Source organism: Simochromis diagramma, unplaced genomic scaffold (assembly GCF_900408965.1).
Source record: "Simochromis diagramma unplaced genomic scaffold, fSimDia1.1 OVJJ01000216.1, whole genome shotgun sequence".
Classification (NCBI taxonomy): Eukaryota; Metazoa; Chordata; class Actinopteri; order Cichliformes; family Cichlidae; genus Simochromis; species Simochromis diagramma.
In genome coordinates this window covers 17654854-17673825 of record NW_024386883.1, presented here as the reverse complement: position 1 = coordinate 17673825, position 18972 = coordinate 17654854, and the positions used below count along the sequence as shown (strand labels likewise).

The 18972-nt window shown below is 40.1% G+C and overlaps 1 protein-coding gene across 2 annotated transcripts in view; it reads left to right on the top strand.

The window, feature by feature from the left end:
* Positions 1-15186, top strand: part of LOC120733999 (polypeptide N-acetylgalactosaminyltransferase 10-like) — a 113043-nt gene extending 97857 nt beyond the window's left edge. For both annotated transcript variants that reach the window (XM_040032539.1, XM_040032540.1), the window contains exons 9-12: positions 3124-3345; positions 3982-4098; positions 8688-8837; positions 9578-15186. In XM_040032539.1, the coding sequence (XP_039888473.1) occupies positions 3124-3345; positions 3982-4098; positions 8688-8837; positions 9578-9742 (654 nt within the window). In that variant the 3' untranslated portion in view covers positions 9743-15186. The remainder of the gene's footprint in view (positions 1-3123; positions 3346-3981; positions 4099-8687; positions 8838-9577) is intronic.
* The last annotated feature ends 3786 nt before the right edge of the window (positions 15187-18972 follow it).

Genomic DNA, 18972 nt, shown 5'->3' with positions numbered 1-18972 from the left:
AATCTTTAGTGAATAATGTCATTAGTATATAAATATAAAATAAAAACAAGTTGAATTGACAAAGCAGTAATACTTAAGTGTGGATTCACAACATCAACTCACATTACGCATATTGCTCCTTTTCTTCTGTTAAAGCCAAGCCAGTCTCACAGCTGATTTCAGATTTTCTTATTTCATAAAGCTACAAAGAATGTTTCAGATCCATGTGTAATGTCATTAGAGACCTAATTAGGCGTAACAGCTTCCCAACACCAAGTATATAGAAAAAAAGAAAAGAAACAGACAGTTTTTCATCCTTTATAAAGGCACCTTGTAAATTAGCACATAATTCAGTTCAGTGTTGTATCTGCTTTCGTGACTAGAGACAAGGTACTTTTTTCATCTCTCGCCTCCCGGGGCACGATGACAGGTCCTGTATGATGACTGGCCTCCTTTCTGCTGAGCGGCTTTGATCATTTTGTCATGTCAAATCAATCAAAACTTCAAGGGTGGCAGGATGTACAAATGATGGCTTTGTTTGTTGCAGTGAAGACACGATGCCCAGAAAGGCAGGAATTTAGCTAACAGGCCAGCTAACTGTAAGACTTTAAAGCAGATTTTATTTATTTATATATTTATTACAAATATTTTCAGACAGCAAAAGCAGAAAAAAAAAGGCATAGGGGAGAATATTAAATGTGCTGCACAGCGTGACAAAACTAACACAGACTCTCAGATAGCTGTTCTGCAGATTACGAGTCTGGAATTAATCTAAAGGGAATTTCACCACTTTGATGATCAAACTGGTGGTTGGTTAGGGAATAGACGCAAGTACAATTGGTCCAGTTTCTCATTAGATGACTTTGAAAAACTGAAACTTCACAAATATTTAAATTTCTAACATATTTCATGACTTTTTATCAATGCTTTTATCATAAAGAAAATTCATCAGATTTCTTCACCTATGAGCAGCTTTTGTGAAATCTCTCATGGCTCTTTTATGGAGCAAAATATATTATTGATTTACATATGGTAAGATGGTAAATGTATTAGAGGGTTGCCTGCACAAACAAAGCCTGGAATATCCATTAGTAACCAACTAGTAGCCACAAAGGAATGTAATGTGCATGTGGACACTTGTTGCAGCCAATAGCCCAAATTGTAATACACTGAAACAGCCACGTTATTAAGAAAAAAGAGGAAATATTGGCTATAAAGGCTTTAAAGACAAAAACAACTTTCTCTACCTGAAAGTTGTTGTAAAGTTAACTTGGGCGTCTTTGAAGTCAAACTCTTAGAGTCTCCCACAACATTTTGATGAGATGTGATGCAGGAAAATGCTCCGTTTTGTTGATGTTGGACCTCCGCCTTTGATACTGTGGACTCATCATGTTCTGCTAGATAGGCTGAGACACTGGCTGGGTATATCAGGGTCTGCTTTGGAGTGGTTTGAATCTTATTTGCATGAACGATCCTTTTCTGTGGCTACCTCAGAGTACAGTTTCTCTTCTACTTTTCTTGCCTATGGTGTGCCACAAGGTTCCGTTTTGGGGCCTTTATTGTTTTTGTTGTATTTACTTCCTCTTCAGCACTTATTGAGCACTTTTAAGGACATTTCTTATCACTGCTATGCAGATGATATTCATTTATATATCTCCTTTAAGCCCAAGATGTTTCCATGCTACAGATTTTGCATAAGTGCATAGACTCCATTAGAGGTTGGATGGCTGAAAACTTCGTTCAACTAAATGAGGAGAAGACTGAAGTCCTTGTTTGTGCTCCTAAAAGATTTGCACCTAGTGTTATGGAAAACTTGGGTCCACTTGCTACATTTGCCAAACCTTCTATCAGGAACCTCGGTGTAACTTTTGACTCAGCTCTGACTTTGGACGCTCATGTTAAATCTCTGGTCCGCTCCTGTTTTCATCACTTGAGAAACATTGCTAAGCTGAGACCCATTGTATCGCGCTCCGAATTATAAATTGTCATTCATGCATTTGTTTCATCTCGTCTGGATTATTGTAATTCTTTGTTTGCTTGTTTATATAAAGCCTCTTTGGAGCATCTGTAAGTTGTTCAGAACACTGCTGCAAAGCTTCTGACCAAGTCCTCCAAGTACTCCCATGTCACACCCCTGCTGATTCAGCTGCACTGGCTCCCTAATGAATTCAGAATCCACTTCAAGGTTTTGACCTTGACATTCGAGGCTCTGCGTGGACAAGCACCAACATATATCAGGGAACCTTTACATCCATACATTCCCAGCAGGTCCTTGAGGTCATGTGATTAGGGCTTGCTGGTTGTCCAACACACGAGGCTGAAAACTAAAGGCAACAGAGCTTTTGTAACTGTGGCCCCTAGACTGTGGAACTCTCTCCCTTTGAGCCTGAGATCTGTGGACTGGTCGCTTTTAAAAACAGCTAAAAACGTATCTTTTTAAACTTGCCTTTGGTTGATTTTTGTTTTTATGTTTTAGCTTCTGTGAAGCACTTTGTTTTGTTTTTTCTTGAAAGGTGCAAAATATATGTAGATATAGATATAGATATATAGATATAGATATAGATATATAGATATAGATATAGATAGATATAGATATATATAGAGAGATAGATAGATAGATAGATAGAGATAGATATATAGATATATCTATATATATCTATAGATATATATATATATAGAGAGAGAGAGAGAGAGAGATTGATATATAGATATATATATAGAGATATTTTTTTTTTTTTTACTTTTAACTGCATTTCCTGCATTACTTGATTGTCAACCAAAGAGGCTGCTGTCTGATGAGCCAATTCAGGCACTACAAACACAAATCACTGCTGTCAGTCAATTTGTGACAGCTTAGCAAATTGGGGTATTTGTTGGTCCAGTTCGTGCAGAACTTGATCATGTAGTTGTGTAAGAAGCAGAATTTGAAAGAAGAATTTACTGCATATACAAAGAAGTAACCTGATGGTAGCAAAGTTATTCTGTGAGCCTCTGCTTTTGCCAATAAATGAACGCACAACATTTTTATAAATGCAGTCATTTATTTGATTGGTGTGAAAACTTGATGTCTGTTGTTCTGACAGTTAACAGTGTGAAATGTGGTCTGTAACTGTAGAGTTAACTGAGAAACCATTCTGATCTCAGAACCTGAAGCGAGTAGCAGAAGTGTGGATGGACGAGTACGCCGAGTACATCTACCAGCGCAGGCCTGAGTACCGCCACCTGTCGGCAGGAGACATGACTGTGCAGAAGGAGCTGAGGAACCAGCTCAACTGCAAGAACTTCAAGTGGTTCATGAGTGAGGTGGCCTGGGATCTGCCCAAGCACTACCCACCTGTGGAGCCTCCTGCTGCTGCATGGGGAGAGGTACAGTTGCTCTTATCCTCTAATTAAAGGCAGCCTAATTGATAGATGGAACTAGAGCTACCAAGAAATGTGTGTTAGAAAGTCATGACAGTGAGTACTTTGAATATGTAAAGTGAAGCTATTTTTTTTCTCAGCTTCATGTAGTTTAGTTTTAAAATGCCACTTTGTGTGCCAGAGGTTCAGTCTAAAGATAGTTGGTCTTGTTACTGGTGTCTTAAGCAAATTCTTCTTTTCCTCCTTTGGTATGGCAGGCCAAAAGATAAGAGTAATTACCAGCGGTTTCCTCTAAAATAACTCAAGAAGCTGTCAGAAATTCCCTCCATTTGGCTCTAATATTCCTATCTGTCTGTCATACCAGACTGCTGTCTGGAGCTGTGGACCGGTTACACTCAGTGCATGAATTTAATTAGAGCTTAATTGCAGTGTTCTTGCCTCCTGAAATAACCCAAACTAATGGTGTAATACTACTTGAAGCTGCCTGATGATTTTTTTTTTTTGCATTATATTCTTTGTGATTTTGGTAGTTAAGAAAACCTCTGATCTCTGAAGTTGTACAGCTCTTATTGCGTGAATGACGTCTTTCTGCCGTCTTTCATGCTTATGTGACTCTGCTCTTATGTGTGTTTTTTGATGAAGATCCGTAACGTGGGTAGCAGCATGTGTATGGAGAGCAAACATTTTGTGTCGGGGAGTCCTATCCGCCTGGAGAGTTGTGTGAAGGGACAAGGCGATGTGAGCTGGAGACATGGACAGGTACGGGAAAAAGTCACTGAAGTCAGTTATTAATCAGTGTAGCTTGAATGGAGCCTGATTAAGGTCATGTTATTAGTTCACCTTCAACGTCTAATTATTACTCATTTAACCCAAGTTCTTCTGTATACAGGAAGAGTGATGGGAAAGAAGTCAACCTGTGTGCTCACAGTGAGCACGCCTAACACGGTCCCATTGATACAAACACTGTAGGTGGCAATAAAGAAAACCTGCAAATCCAGAGAATTAATGCGCTGACATTGTCCAGATCATAACAAAATGTGCATCTTCATTAAATTAAAATCTCAAAATAGAATCCAGACATATCCTGAGGGGAAGCGTAAGCTGCAGCGTAACTGTATTAGGCAAACTCGGCACGGCATCATCGCTGCCCGTGCTGCTCGCGTTGGTAACCTGGAGTGTGTCTGCCATGTTGTCAGATCTTTCTACTGACCAAGCTGAACTTGCCGTACAAAGCTCAAAAAAATGTGGCCTTTGCGTACAGATTTATAGGCGTCAACATGGTTTGACTTTTTAAAGACAAGCCCAAGTGGCCAGTGGAGAAACTGCAGGTTTTGCCAATCCGTGAGTCCCAGAGGATGTTATGATTCCAAGGATTTTGCAACAGAAATGGCCTTTTTGTTTTTTGTTTTTCTTTATATTTTTCTATTTCCATGAGAGTTTTGGTTCATCCATCATAATGGGATTTTTTCGTGTTTTTGTTCAGGTTTTTTTGTTTTGTTTTGTTTTGTTTTGTTTTGTTTTCATCAAAGACTTGCGTTCTACTTTATTTTACTTTTTTTCTTGTGGACCTGCCCTTAAATATTTGAAACCCTTGCACACACAGTTCCCTTTTTATTTTTAAAGCCTGTTTTTGAAACTTTTAACTGCCTCCTTTTTCATACATTAATTCAACATTAGGCATGCAGAAACCATACTTTGATCTTCTTTTGATACCCGGGCCAAAAGTCGTTATTTTAGAAGTTTTTAATAGTTTAATTTTCCCCATATAATTTTAATAGTTGATGTAATTGCACCCTTGATTTCATCAGGATCCTGGCACGCTTTATTAAAAGAAGCTGCTCTTTAATTTTGTCATTTTGTCAGTGATAGCTTCGATAGTGTGTGTGGGCCAGTCCTTACATTGCTGAAGGTGGCAGGTGTACAGGTAGGAGTGATTTATTATAACGGCTATTTTCTTGCTGTGTCATCAGGCTGTCCAGGATGTAATAAGCATTATAGCGATCACCTATACTCCACAATGTAGGTTTAAAAAGAAATCTAAAGGAAAGCGTAGTCTGGTGGTCCACAAATGTGCCTTTCAACTACAAAGTTGAGCGATTTTAGGTTTTTCCTAAGGACACATTTATGAAATCGCTTAAGTAATTGGATTTTGTCAGCTAACGAGACATAAATGTCAAAAAAATAGTGCCCGCATAGATGGAAAAGCTTCTTCATTATCTCTGCATTGTTCTAAAAGGACTCTGCACTCACACGTCACAGCGTAGATCTTAAAGCACAGCTCATAATACAAACTTAATGGATTGAATGTCCCCTTTTGTTTCCACAGCCAAAATACTGCGCCTCAGAGCTCTGACAGTTTAATTGCTTTAATCTGAAGATGCATTGTAGTTTAATTTGTGTCACAGTCTCAATCTGTATTCAGAGCCAGCACGAAATGCATTCGCTGCAGCTCACAGGTGGCCTCTCTGGCAGCTGTCCTTGTCGGGGCTTTTCGATCCTGTACAGGAGGAGTGGAGCAAATCATTCAGACAGTGTTTGGGAGCCAGAGGGGCGACAGTCACCTGGACACAGATGGAGATTAAAAGTTTAATTTTGTATGTTTGGTTTTAAGTAAGAGCGAATTAGACTTTTTTTTTTTTTTTTTGGTCTGGATATGTCTGGAATCCAGAAATACTTCTACATTTACCAAATCAAAATGAGTCATTTGCTGGTTTTAATGAAACTAAAAGCAGAAATCTAATATGAGTTGTTAGCTGAGATGTTTCAATTCATTGTACATATCAAGATTTATCATAATCGTTGATTTCACGGCTAAGGCAGCTTTGATATCAGCAGATTATGATATCAGTCATTCTGATGAACTCATCAACATGTAGACAAATGGATAAGGATCATAAGAAGCTGCGTTAATCCATCACTGTCACAGAAAACGAAATAAGGGTCAAGAAAAAGAACAATTGATACAGCACACGTTGGTCTTTGTTTTTTAGGTTTAGAACCATGAATAAAAACTGTATGTAATCATGGATATCCACTCTGTATTCATAGATATAAGATAAATACAAAATTATTGAATCAAAAATAAAGCAGTTTTTACCAGAAGTCCCAACCGATTCTTATTCTTCACAGTCAGGTTACCAAACCAGGCAGCGATACAAAAGGACATCACAGATTCGATAAAACTTTAAAAACTATAAAACAAAGACAACATCTCAGATGAGACATTAAAAGATCTCATTTTCCTTAAAAAGAAAAGTCTTTGTTGAACTTTTTTAGTAGTGGCATCAGCATGAGATTGAAAACACAGTTTATGGTCAAGTACCACACCTGGATATTTATAACTCTCAACTATCCCAGCTTTAATGATAATATGTGATGAGCTATCAGAGGACTTCCTAAAATCAATAATCATAGTTTTTTCCCCTCCTTTAGTTTAGTTTTAGACACATTAAGTGACAAGAAGGACTCATCACACCAATTTACAAAATCATCTACAACCTGTCCATGGCCTGACTCGTCCCCCACTAGAAGACTGACGATCACTGTGTCGTCAGCAAACTTCAGGATGTATCTGTTTGTGAAATTACTGCGACACTCATTTGTGTACAGAATGAACAGAAATGGCTATCAAATAAAACACAGTCAAATTCAGCAGTATTTTAAAAATGTTTATTACTAATTTTCCCAATGACCTGAAGGCTACTCTAATAATAAAGTAGTAAAGTGTTGTTCTCATTTCAAGTAAAATAAGGCTTCTCCTTAAAAATAATAAGAGCTTGTCTTCAAATAGTGTTTAATTTAAAATAATGAACAGGTTTAGTTGGGGTTTCCCCTTTTCTTCATTGTTCTGAACTAAATTTTCTTTAAGCCTCTTTTCCCCCCCACCTGTTTCTCCTCTTCAGACTTCTGCAGCTCGTCCTCTGTTTCCTGTTTTCACGTGTGCTCTGAATAAAAGATTTGATTGACTGCTTAGAGAGTTACAAAGCCCGCAGTTGGGTCTGTGTTTCCTTTGTACATATACGTGACTATAGTGAAGACAAAGGAAAAGGCTGCACACATTAAAATAACCTTTGCAGAGAAAGATGGAAACAGTCTGTCAAAATCTAGTAATATGTCTGCGTCTGTGAAGAATGACGGGGAATCATAATAACAAAAGGTACACTATTGCTCATCTGTCAAAAACGTGATACCTTGCTAAGCACCTTCTATGACACCAGCAGTGTCATAGAAGGGGGGGTTTTGTAGCGATTTGATTATATTGTGATCATAGACTGAACCTGACTCTTCTTTTACAAAACTGTGGTCTTCTTTCAGACCACATGCACTAAAATGCACCCAGTATAGTGTATTATATTAGGACATTTTTCTGCATGCAGACATGTTTATGGGCTGGTTGACATGAGAACAAAGGACAAACATTTTCAGTAAACGGTTAAAAAAATATCTGCAGTGCGAGTTGAAAAAATCTGCCTATTTAAAAGCTGCTCCCTTTTCACAAACGGGCACCACAGCAGGTAACTCCACGTGTTGGATTTGGCAGAGTCTTGCACCAGATGCGTTTCCTGACATTTGTGTCTCCGGCTGGAATTGAACCAGCTACCTTTCGGTCATCAGTCAGATGTGTTACCCTCACTGGATATGGGGGGAAAAATGGTGACTAAAGTGTAGTGAACTCTCCTGTCAGTGCTGCACTGCTTCCAGTACGGCTGCTATTTTTAGATTGCTCCCTGAAAGTCTGATTCACACTGAATGGACACAGACTGGCATTTGTATCGCACTTTTCTTCTCTTACTGACCATTCAGAGCACTTTGAACTGCAAGCCAATTTCACCCATACATCGCTTTTAGCACTTCACACCTACAGCCAATCAGAGAATCACAAATTAACCTAACATGCATGTTGTTGGGTTTTGGGAGGAAGCCAGAGTAACCAGGAGAGAGGAGAACACAGGTTTCATACAGAAAACTCCAGAAACCGAGGTGTTCAAGTCTCCTCCTGTATAAAACAGGTCAGAAGTTCCCATCAATGATCAAAGGTCACAACTATGATAAACTTTTAGATTTTTATAAAATTCAATTCAGAACTCTACAGAAGCAAAACAGCACAAAGGAGCAAAAGCAGCTTAATAGGAAAGTGAAAGTTTCTTACAGTAAGTTATAAAAACGATTTCTCCCACATTGATATTTTAACCCTGTATCGCTCTTTTCAAAAGTTCTGACCTACAAAACAAACGATTCATTTCAAGTCCCCTGCAAGTCCCTTCACCCTGTGCTGAGAATTTTTCATGTCGCGTAAAGATCATCGCACTTCAAAAAAGGAAAAAATCATTACGTTATATCTCCTGCAGGTGTTTACGTTTGGCTGGAGAGAGGACATTCGGGTGGGCGACCCCATGCACACGAAAAAAGTTTGCTTCGATGCCATTTCCCACAACAGCCCCGTCACCCTGTACGACTGCCACGGCATGAAAGGCAACCAGCTGTGGCGCTACAGAAAGGTATGACAGAGATGAAGCGGAGATCAGAGTCGGAGCCTTCGGCGTGGTTACGTGTAATGTTTGTGTGGTGAGCTCTTTCTCTGAGCCTTTTTGTTTTCCTCTTACAGTACAAAACAGCAAAATTGCAAATGTAATTGCTTCAGAATGAATGACTTCAAGAATGCTTAATCAGTTCCCAAAGCTTTGCACTTTTTAACCGAATCTACGGGGCTCATTATGTTGTTGTGCTTTTATGCTCGGCTATTACAAAGGGCCACGTTTCTATTTTTGTAACCATTGTGGGATTTAATGTAGCCACAAAGAAACATGCTGGCAGCAGTAAACAACACAAGTTGAAAGCGTTACTTGCAAACATTGGTTTAAAGTGGACCTGTTATACCCATTCCCAGCTCTGTATATTCATTATTTGATTCTATTAGAATCTTTGCATGAGTCACTGTTTAACATGAGCTGAGTTTTAGTGCAGTCTTTATCCTCCACCACAAACAAGCCATTATAGTTCCTGTCCTCCACCTTTAACCCAAGATTATTCTCATTGGCCGTCCCTCACAAACAGAAGGTTTGAACAGTCGAGATATCCCCTCTCGCTGACATAAAACAGACGAGACATGAAAATGTTGAGCATTTAGAGCAATAAGCTGTCAGGGAGTCATTGTTTCAAACACTGTCCGTGTTTCAAATGAGCTTCCAAAGAGTTTCTCTTTGACGCAGCCCGTCATCTCCCTTGTTTCTCCCTCCAGGATAAGAGTCTGTACCACCCCGTCAGCAACAGCTGTATCGACAGCAGCCTGAACGAGCGGCGTATCTTCATGAACACGTGTGACCCGTCCTCGCCCACTCAGCAGTGGCTGTTTGAGAAAACCAACGCCACCGTGCTGGAGCACTTCAATCAGGGCGCCAAGTGAAGTCCTGCAGCATCCACGAGGAAGGACTCACGCAGAAGTGGAGCTGCTGCTGCTGCTATTGCGAACTGGGGTATTTCCCATTTACCTCGCAATGAGGTGACAGCTGTTTCTCTTTGGGGTGCTGGGAGTGAGGCAGGACGGGACGCAGAGGGGGTTAGTTAAACGCATTAGTGTGAGGGAAGATTGGGTTTGAGTTTGATTGCTGGGATTTGTGTAAAAGTTACTCTGTGAGAGATGGGTGTGTTCTGTCGGGGTGCTGCTGTGGCAGTAGGTCTGTCTCACTTCCTGATTTTTATTTAATTTTTTTATCGTCTGCCATTCCTCTTTATTTCTTTTGCCCGTTTCAAATCTCCCTCTCTTCCCCTGTACTGTTTCCTCTCTGGGGGTTTGTTGTTTGCAGTTCTCTCTCCCTCTCTTTCTGTCCATCTACCTTTTATCCTCCAATCTCTCCTCCCTCGTCTCTCTCCCGGTCTGCCACTGCCTGCATGTCCGTCTCTATCTGCCTGCATGACTGCCCCTTTGCCCACCTTTTTCATTCTCCCTCTCAAATATCCTTATGTCTCTCCAGCTCTGACAACCTCCCTGGGGGTAGATGAAGGGGGGGAGGGGCTCTTGCTGAGCCAAAGTCGTACTGACACCTGGGTGAAGCCAGGCAGAACCACTCTGAAAATCACCTGGTGAAGTGATTCTCCTTTACAACCTTCTGTTCCCTCCCTCATCCTTCCCCTCATGTGTGTAACTCCTGGTCTGCGGGCAGAGCTGCATTGAATGTAGTGGGTGAAAGTTGACAAAGACGGTCCAAGGAGATAAGACCTTTTGCACGTGCCTCACTTATTTGTTCCTTATTCTCTGCTTTCCTGTCTGTATTTATTGATTAGTCCTTCACAGATTTGTCACTGTGCCACGTTCTTCTTATATTCCTCAGAGGCGAGCGCTATCCGATGCCAGGGTATGTGCAGGCTGACTCCTGCTGGGTAATGGTGCAGTCAGACTAGATTTTGCTTTCTTCATAGAGGTCCTGCATCTCTTAAAATAGCCAATAAGAATGCAGGCTGTCTGAGGCCTACGCAGAGATAAAAGCGACAATGGCAAACAGAAGATCCAAGGTAAGGTCATTGCACTGCAACAAGGCTCCAACAAGTGCTTCCTGTGAGATCTCACCCTGGAGTGGGTCCCTTTATTTGAGAATGCTTTGAGAAAAGCTCCTCAAAGCAGTGACCACTAAATCAGGAGGTATTTGTTCAGAATTTAGTTTTAAGGTTGCGTGGTTACTGCGGTTTGTTAGCTAAATAGCCGTGCTACTTCGCATCACCCATGCTACTACGACTCCTCCTCATTATTCATACTACATCTCATAGGATTTGCAGTATACAAGCAAGTGTGCTTTTTTGGCACTACGCACACAGCAAGATGTTTAAAGTTTGGTGCTCATTTGCCTGCTACATTCAACAGTGTGTACTTTGTTGGGGCTATACCAAAAGCAAATGGAGAAAACAATATGCAATTATTATAATAATAATTATAATATGCACTGTATACGTTTTCCCAAGCCAAACTTCTGTCTGACTGCACCATGAGAGCTTCTTTGTCATTATTGTGGTGGGAGTGGGAGTAGCTGTCACACCTCTTTGAGTTTCTCCTTTGCTTTCTGTGCGCTATTTGCCGCTTTCCACTCAGTCACTAAAGCAACCCGGTCACAGACGGCCAAGCAAGGGGTCTCGTCAAGGTGCGGAGCAGCAGGCAGCACCACAAATAGACCCCTGCGCGCCCGGATGGCTGGCCGTGTGACTGACAGGCCAGCTGATTCTCAGCAGGGCTGCCTGATTGGCCGGCCGCCATGGTGACACATCAGTGTGAGCGGGAGTAGAGACCAAAAGGGGAAATTATCCAGGATAGCCTCGCCAAGGTAGCGCTGGGATTGAGACTAACGTGTGTGTGTGTGTGTGAGAGAGGGGGGTTTAAAATGCATTAAGCACTTATGGAATGATAAACTTGAATGAAATCTTAGTGCCTTGTTAGAAGAGGACTAGATGTTGCTGTGTGTATTTGCAGAAAATGTGTGTGGCCTGAAATGTCCAGATGAAAATAGGGAACAATTCCTCAATTCAGGAAGTGACTTTGCTTGGATTTTTTTTTTATGCTGTAAAAGACTCCTCAAGTCTTTGAACTGATCATGAATTGACTTCTGGTGCAGGACCTTGAACGCACCACTGGCTTTGTGAACACACGTGTAACTGCTGGCTGTGAATAGAGCTAAAAAGACTGTTTTTTGTTGTTTTCCCAGCATATTTGCTCCTGCTGTCAAAAGTAAACCACAACCCTAAGAAGACCTTTTGTTGTATTGAAATCATGATATGATGCTGTGTTGTTTTCCCACTTGTTCAATCCAGAATTATTATAATGAGAGAGGAAATTGCTGTCTTTGTTTACCAGTGTCGCCATCCGCCTTTATAAATCCTTTTCTTCATTCTGTTTTTAATCAAATGTGCTTTCATCCTTTCTTTGATCCTGTGGTTTAGCTGATGGTGATTTTGCTTGAATCCCTGTTTGACACTATGTTTTGGGATGTTCTGGTCTGTCGCCTGCACACATTCTCTAATCCCATTTTGTGAAGCAGAACAGTGTTCAGTGTGTGCCATTTTAATCATCAGATCCAGGTATTGGGCTCTGGAAGATATTAACATGCAGTAGTAGACCAAAAGAAATGGTAATATTCACTATATATCACAATATTTCAGTATTCAAGTCAGATATTAGAAAATGTTGGGGAAAAATATATATTGAGCTCCTTGTTGTGTGCAGATTAAAACCTTTTCCAACACAAATGCAAAACGGATTTTATCACAATCAGTGCAAACAATGATTTGTTGTTTCCAATTCTGTCTTATCACATAAATTGTTCACACAAATGCTAACCAAGAACCCATATTTAGATAGCAGAGCTGGTAGATTTGCAATGAGATTATTGAGAGGTGAAGATAAATAACTATCACAAGTGTTTTCTAACATGTTCGACTGTTAAGTTGTTAAAACCTGATCTACTTTTCAAAAAACCCTTCTTGAGTTACAGTAAATGGTTCATTTGCCAGCATGTAACTGTTATTTATTAGCAGCAGGAGCGTACTAAATGTAAACCTTTTTGTTGTACACTGTACACTGTCAAATTGTTAAAGGATGACTTAGAATTATTGTTTCAGACCACCGAGTAAGGTTACCAGCAGATGATCCGACAGGAACAATTTGTTATCCACTGTATATCCAGATATGATTTCTTTGAATTTCTTTTCTTTGACATCATACTAGAATTGATAATGGGCTGGGCTGTTGCTGGGATCGTTTGTTTGTTTGTTTTTTCTAAAGAATTGTCAATACGAACACTCTTTGTGGAAGTTTTATAGAAGGTGGGTACATAAGGCAACATTTTTGGTTCAAATGAGACTGTCGAAGTACTAAAAGTTACTTTATAGTTCTCTCTGAGAAAGTGTACTATTCTTTAATATTTCATCTTGTTTTTCTTCTCTCACATTTATCCTGCAGAACAGTTTATTGCATCTGTTTTTCCTTGAGTCTGCCAAGCCCAACTGTCACATAAATCTTGGATAAAAAGAAGAAGATTATCATCATTACAGACTTTTGGCTGTGTTGTATAGAATTAGTAAGAAAAGTGTTTCAGGTAGCTGATGTGTTAGCTTGTGCTTTTTCAAAGATGTTTTAGGCATGAAGAGCTATAGTAGGGCCAGAAAATCCCTTATTCCAATAAAACATCAGGGGCAGCAGAATCAAATGCAGTAGGACGAGCTGATTTTAGAGAAAATGTAGAACTTAGCTGTCAAATAGAATGCCATGATTAGTCAACTGGAAGGCTAGTGTTTAAACAGGTATCTGACAGTTTATTGACAGTAAATCATGATATAATTTGACCTGGAACGTGCTAAAATGCTTTATAGAATAGCCAAAGTCCTATTTTTAAGTAACAAAATATAAAATTACAGCAAAAGTCTTATTTAGATGTCCTAATCTTCCCTGCAGAGTAATCTTCATGTCCCCCTTGCCTCAGCTGCGCAGAAAAGAACCAGAGGTCATTGCTGGTATTTAGAGTTGAGTCTTTTGGGTCTCACAACCAGAATCGTCATTAACATGACTTTTTTTTTTTTTTCCCTTCAGGAAAATGTTTGGTAAAGCCCCAGTCACACAGGCCTGGATCCACCATGATTGAGATGTTGGTGCTATCACTAATAAATCTGAGGTTAAAATAACATTATCAGTATAACAAATTAAGCTATCTCACTACAGTCTAAACTCAGCTCTGTCCCTGTTGTTGAAAGAATAATCCCAAGCTTGGCATGTTTGCCTCGAGGGCAGGAAGACGAGGAGCACCTTTTGTGAATTTTTTTTTTTTTTTTGACAGTTTAGTGAGTCGTCACAAAATGATGGGAACTGCATTCTGCAGATAGGATGATAGCAATGATAATCAGCTGTTCTGCAGGAAAGGATGGGGGAGGAAACGAGATGATGCCATAATTGCGTTCATGCTCTTCATCTTTACTGTGTTTTGTACAAAGTGCATTAAATTAAAAATGAACTTAAATGGATCGTTGTCTCTGGGGAAATTTCACAGGATGTTGCCAACTGTATCCCTTCAATTATGTTTAATTGAATAAGCTTTTAAAAGTGTGGGTTTTTTTCAATCGGAGTAATATGTACCTTTCCATTGCACATGTAAAGTTTGTTTTATTACATCAAAGCATAACTAGGGTTGAAGACTTTGAGGCACTGCTTTATTTCAGCGGTAAAGTATTTAAGTAAAAAAAACAAACAAAAAAACTTCCTTGCAGACACTAGGGATACAAATTTAGCAAATCGATTTCACTATCACTTAACATAGATCGGTTCTCATTGGCACCGTTTTTAGAGTCGACACCATCACTAAGAAACATATCAAAGGAAAGGAATTGAACTACTGGGAACCGTTCCCTACAAGACCCGATCCTCAATTCCTGTCCCTAGCTGGCACCCATATAATGGTATAAACCACAGTTCAAGTACACAAACACTTTTCCACAGCTGCTGGGATAGAGCAATCGTAAATGTGCTGAAACGTTTTATAACGTTAATATCCAAATGCATTTTTAAGGTTTTTTTTTCCCACCTTCATATGTTCAGTGGAAAGTCTGTTGGGCAGAATAATCGTAATTTACAGGAGCAAATGTTTTTAATGTCAGTGGCCAACGTGGCCCATCACACAATGTTGTGTACGTGTGTGAGCTTTGATGTGTAGGGAAGTGTACATTTTGTATCTCAAAAATATCCAATATTTTTTTTCTACTGACATTGCAACTGTAAAGGTGTATTTAGGTATTTAACAAACTGTACAATTAAACTGGAATTGTATGATATTTTTTTCTGAAAATTGTAAAATAAAAAGGTTTCTATATTTGGATGAACGTCTGCCTGTGCTTCTGGGACTTAATTTAAAAAAAATAATAATAATAATTCTCCATAGTTGAATAAATTAGTTATCATCAAATCAAGTCCTTTTATATAGCTTTATAATGGGGGGGGACTTATACTAGAAGCCTCTCGCCTCTAACCACCTCTTTAAGCCGGGAGTGTCACTGCGACCCTGCACCCAGGGCACTTGGGGCTTGATCCAATCTCTTGGGTTGGGGTGACGATGTCTCCCCCCAGCATCATCCTGACTCCCCCTTGCTGTAGCATGCATCTTTTTTACCCCCCCCCCCCCCTCCTTTTCCTAACATCCAATCCATATAGCTTTCTCAGTTTTGCCCTCAGATGAGACATTCTCAGTCTGTGTGAGGCAGTGACCAATCAGCGTCAGAGATGACAGAGCACCAGGTGGGCGAAAAGGCTGCTCATTCCAGTTGCGATCGTCTTCCCTAAATAACTTCAGCGTAAACGTCTGGTGCTCACAGCTTTCTAATTTCCTCCCCTTGTCACTTCTTGTTGTAGGTTCTGTATGGCTTTAATCGTTTCTCTGACTGATGGTGCAAAAACACACTTTCCACATGCGTTAATCCCATAATCATTTCCCCCAGCAACCCGCTAACTCTGATGGCTTTCAGGTTTCAGTGATTTATCCGTGGCTGGAGTGATATTGCTTTTGCAAGTTGGCCCATTTCTCCCAGAGTCTCCTGGGATGTGTCGTAACTCAAAACTTTTCATGTTGGCTGAGAAGGACTGAGAACGTTCTGGTTTGGTAAGAACACTTATAGTGTCCGTGTTATGGGAGCTTTCATGTAATTGCACAGTCACAACACTCGAGCAGCAACATGCTGATCAAAGGACTGGTTTTAGGTTTCTGAGAGTAAAAAAGAGAAAGTTTCAGCGATGATGCAATATATTCAGGGTGTGCAAACCAGACTGATGTTATCTGCATACTAATTGTTTTCATATTCATATTTATTTCCAGTTAATTAGCAAATAATCAACATTCCCTGAGACTCAGGAGCTGTAACTGGGACAGAGATCAGCTATTACATTAGCACAGTGTTCCTCTAAAGATATCCATTAAGTTTCTTTATTGGGCTCAGCACCATTATAAAAAGAAAAACAATCCAATTGTCTCCCATAATTCACTAATACCCCCTCTCTCTGTGCTGCTTGCTCTCTGGGCCAACAGCTCCTTCAGATTACACAGCAAAATGGGAAGACGTTTCAATGACAGAGTGTCACGGTTTTGATTCCACGCATCTTCAAAGAGTACAGAGGGTTTGTCACATTGAACTGCACAATTATATGGGGGTGTGGGGAATATGGTTGCCTTTTGTTTTGCAATTTCTTGTCTCACGTCATTTTGTTCCATCCCACGCTGACAAGAAAAGTTTCGGATGGAGGAGGAAGGCTGTCTCACACATGAAGGCTTAAATTGCAACTACCTTTAAATACAGCAATGCAAGGGTGGCCACATCATATTGCATCTGGCATTGCTGTGAAGCAGTGCTGGGTCATCTCATTAATTCATCTAAATGCAGATGACAAAATAGTCCAAATACATACTGAGTCGTAATGACAGTGATGCCATGTGGTCTGAAGGCTTAGCCAAGTATGGGTTCGCAAAATATACTAAATGTCATATCAAATATATAATGCCCTTCATTTGATCCCCTGGGAATACAAATGGACAGCCATTTAAGAAATTGCATTAAAACTTTAAGTAAATTTGAACCTTTGGTAATGCAAATTCTGTAATATCTGTACAAACTGCATTATGTATGTGTAGCATCCCTCTTCATCCACAGCATTTTGTTCTGTATCACAGGCGTATAACCTGCAGCATCAATTACACCCAGGTTTCATAGTTCTCAAAGCATAGTTTTATGCATATGAACATGGGGCGCCCTTGCTAATGGGAAAGTTACACAGCTGTTGAAAAAGAGACACACCCACGCACATCTACACATCTGCCAATAAATCTGTTATTCCTGTAGGAATATGGGGGGAAAAAAAAACATGTTGACAAATTCTTTGGTCATGCCTATCATAACACATTTTTCCCTGCAGCAAAATGTGAAGAAGGCATCATCGCCTCACATAAAATAATATAAGAGATGGGAAGAAACTAAAAAAACAAAAGCAAAACGTACACACGCCACCGCATGAACAAATATAATAAAAAGAAAGAACAAGGGACTAAATAACATTGTGTTTGTTTCCCATGGCGTCGCCCTTCTTCTCTCTCTCAGCTATCAGCCCTTTGCCCCTCAGTCTTATTATCTCGGTCTTGGGTCAGTGAAGGATAATACAACTCCAGCCTGAGAGATAATACATCTCCGGTCAGACCTCACTTCAAAGCAAACTAACAAGCTCCACAGACAGACACACTTAGCTGGTCCATGAAATTCAAAACGATACAGAGCTTGGGCTGAAGCGGCGCCCGTCATCGATTGATTCATTGTTAGTGGGAGCGTCTGTGGGGAGAAAACAGAGGTGCAAATTCACTGTCGGGAGGCAGAAGGAACTTAAATGTGGGATAGGGTTCTTGCCTGTGCTCTCCTTCTCCACAACTCAAACAAAAAGCAAATGAAGAACAATAATGCAGAGTTAACACTTCGCCACAACGTAGTTCTGCTTAACTCCAAACCACTAACATCTGTGTGTGTTCCTAAGAGTCGAGAGTAACTGATGCTAGCTGTTATGCAGGTGCTGTTTTGGATGTTGAACATCAAAGCTTTTTAGTACTCTCCAGCTCTCCGTTTTTGCTTTTCTTCTCAGTTCTCAGACATTTGCTTAAAGCTGCTTCTTTCCTTATATTTTCTTAGTTCGGCCTATAGACTACAGTAAAAACAACAACAGCATACTGTGAAATGTGTCCATTTCTCTGTGCTCTACAAGTCTTTGGTGTTGCTTTAGTGACACCAGCTTAACCCTTCCCTCATGTCTCGATTCTGAACATTATTAGAAACATCTTCAATGAAAAATAAGCTATAAATTTGTAGAAGAATACATCATGTCAGTAGCTGTCGCTGGTAGATGTCTGCTTATATAAGTGCTGCAATGCACAGGGAGTTTGGGCTTGGTGGTAGGGGGTCAGCCACGTCCCATGGATAAACCTCTGGGACCGCTAGATCAACTCTCACTTGTGGTTCCAAGATGTTGCTTGTGCACAGCAGCAGCCACACCTCAGTAAGCTACTATTTTGGTTAAGTTGTCCACATCTTCTGCTTAAGCCCAGTTAAATACAGTAGACAGATGCATGAGTATATAGTGAGACCCATGCATGCGTCTGCCAGGAGGAAGTTTCTCTTTTCAAAGATTACTTAGAAAGGGAATCAAACATAAATAGCACAAAGTTTCTCTTTTCAATCACAACTTCTTACCTTTGCTGGTAAGGAGAGATTGCTAGAGATTTCAGAAAGTCACTGAATCAAAAAGAGGTGTGCAAGTACAACAAAATGTCTTTCTCTGACACCAAACTCGAGGTGATGGAGCTGTAACGGCAAGTTAAATTTTTATGTGCGGCCAGACTCATGGATGAAGGCGACGTATGATCCTGGCAAACATGAACACGGGTGTTTTGCTTTTCTCTGTTTTAAATGAAACTTTATCCTTTGATTTTACATCAAATAGTCTTCATCTAAAACTAAGTGTTATAAGGTATAAAAACATTTTTTTGGACCTGGGTGAGGGCTTTATTGAGACATTACTGACATACTTTGAATTTAACAACTGTTGCGTCAGACAGTTTGGTTAAAAAAACATAACCGATGCCT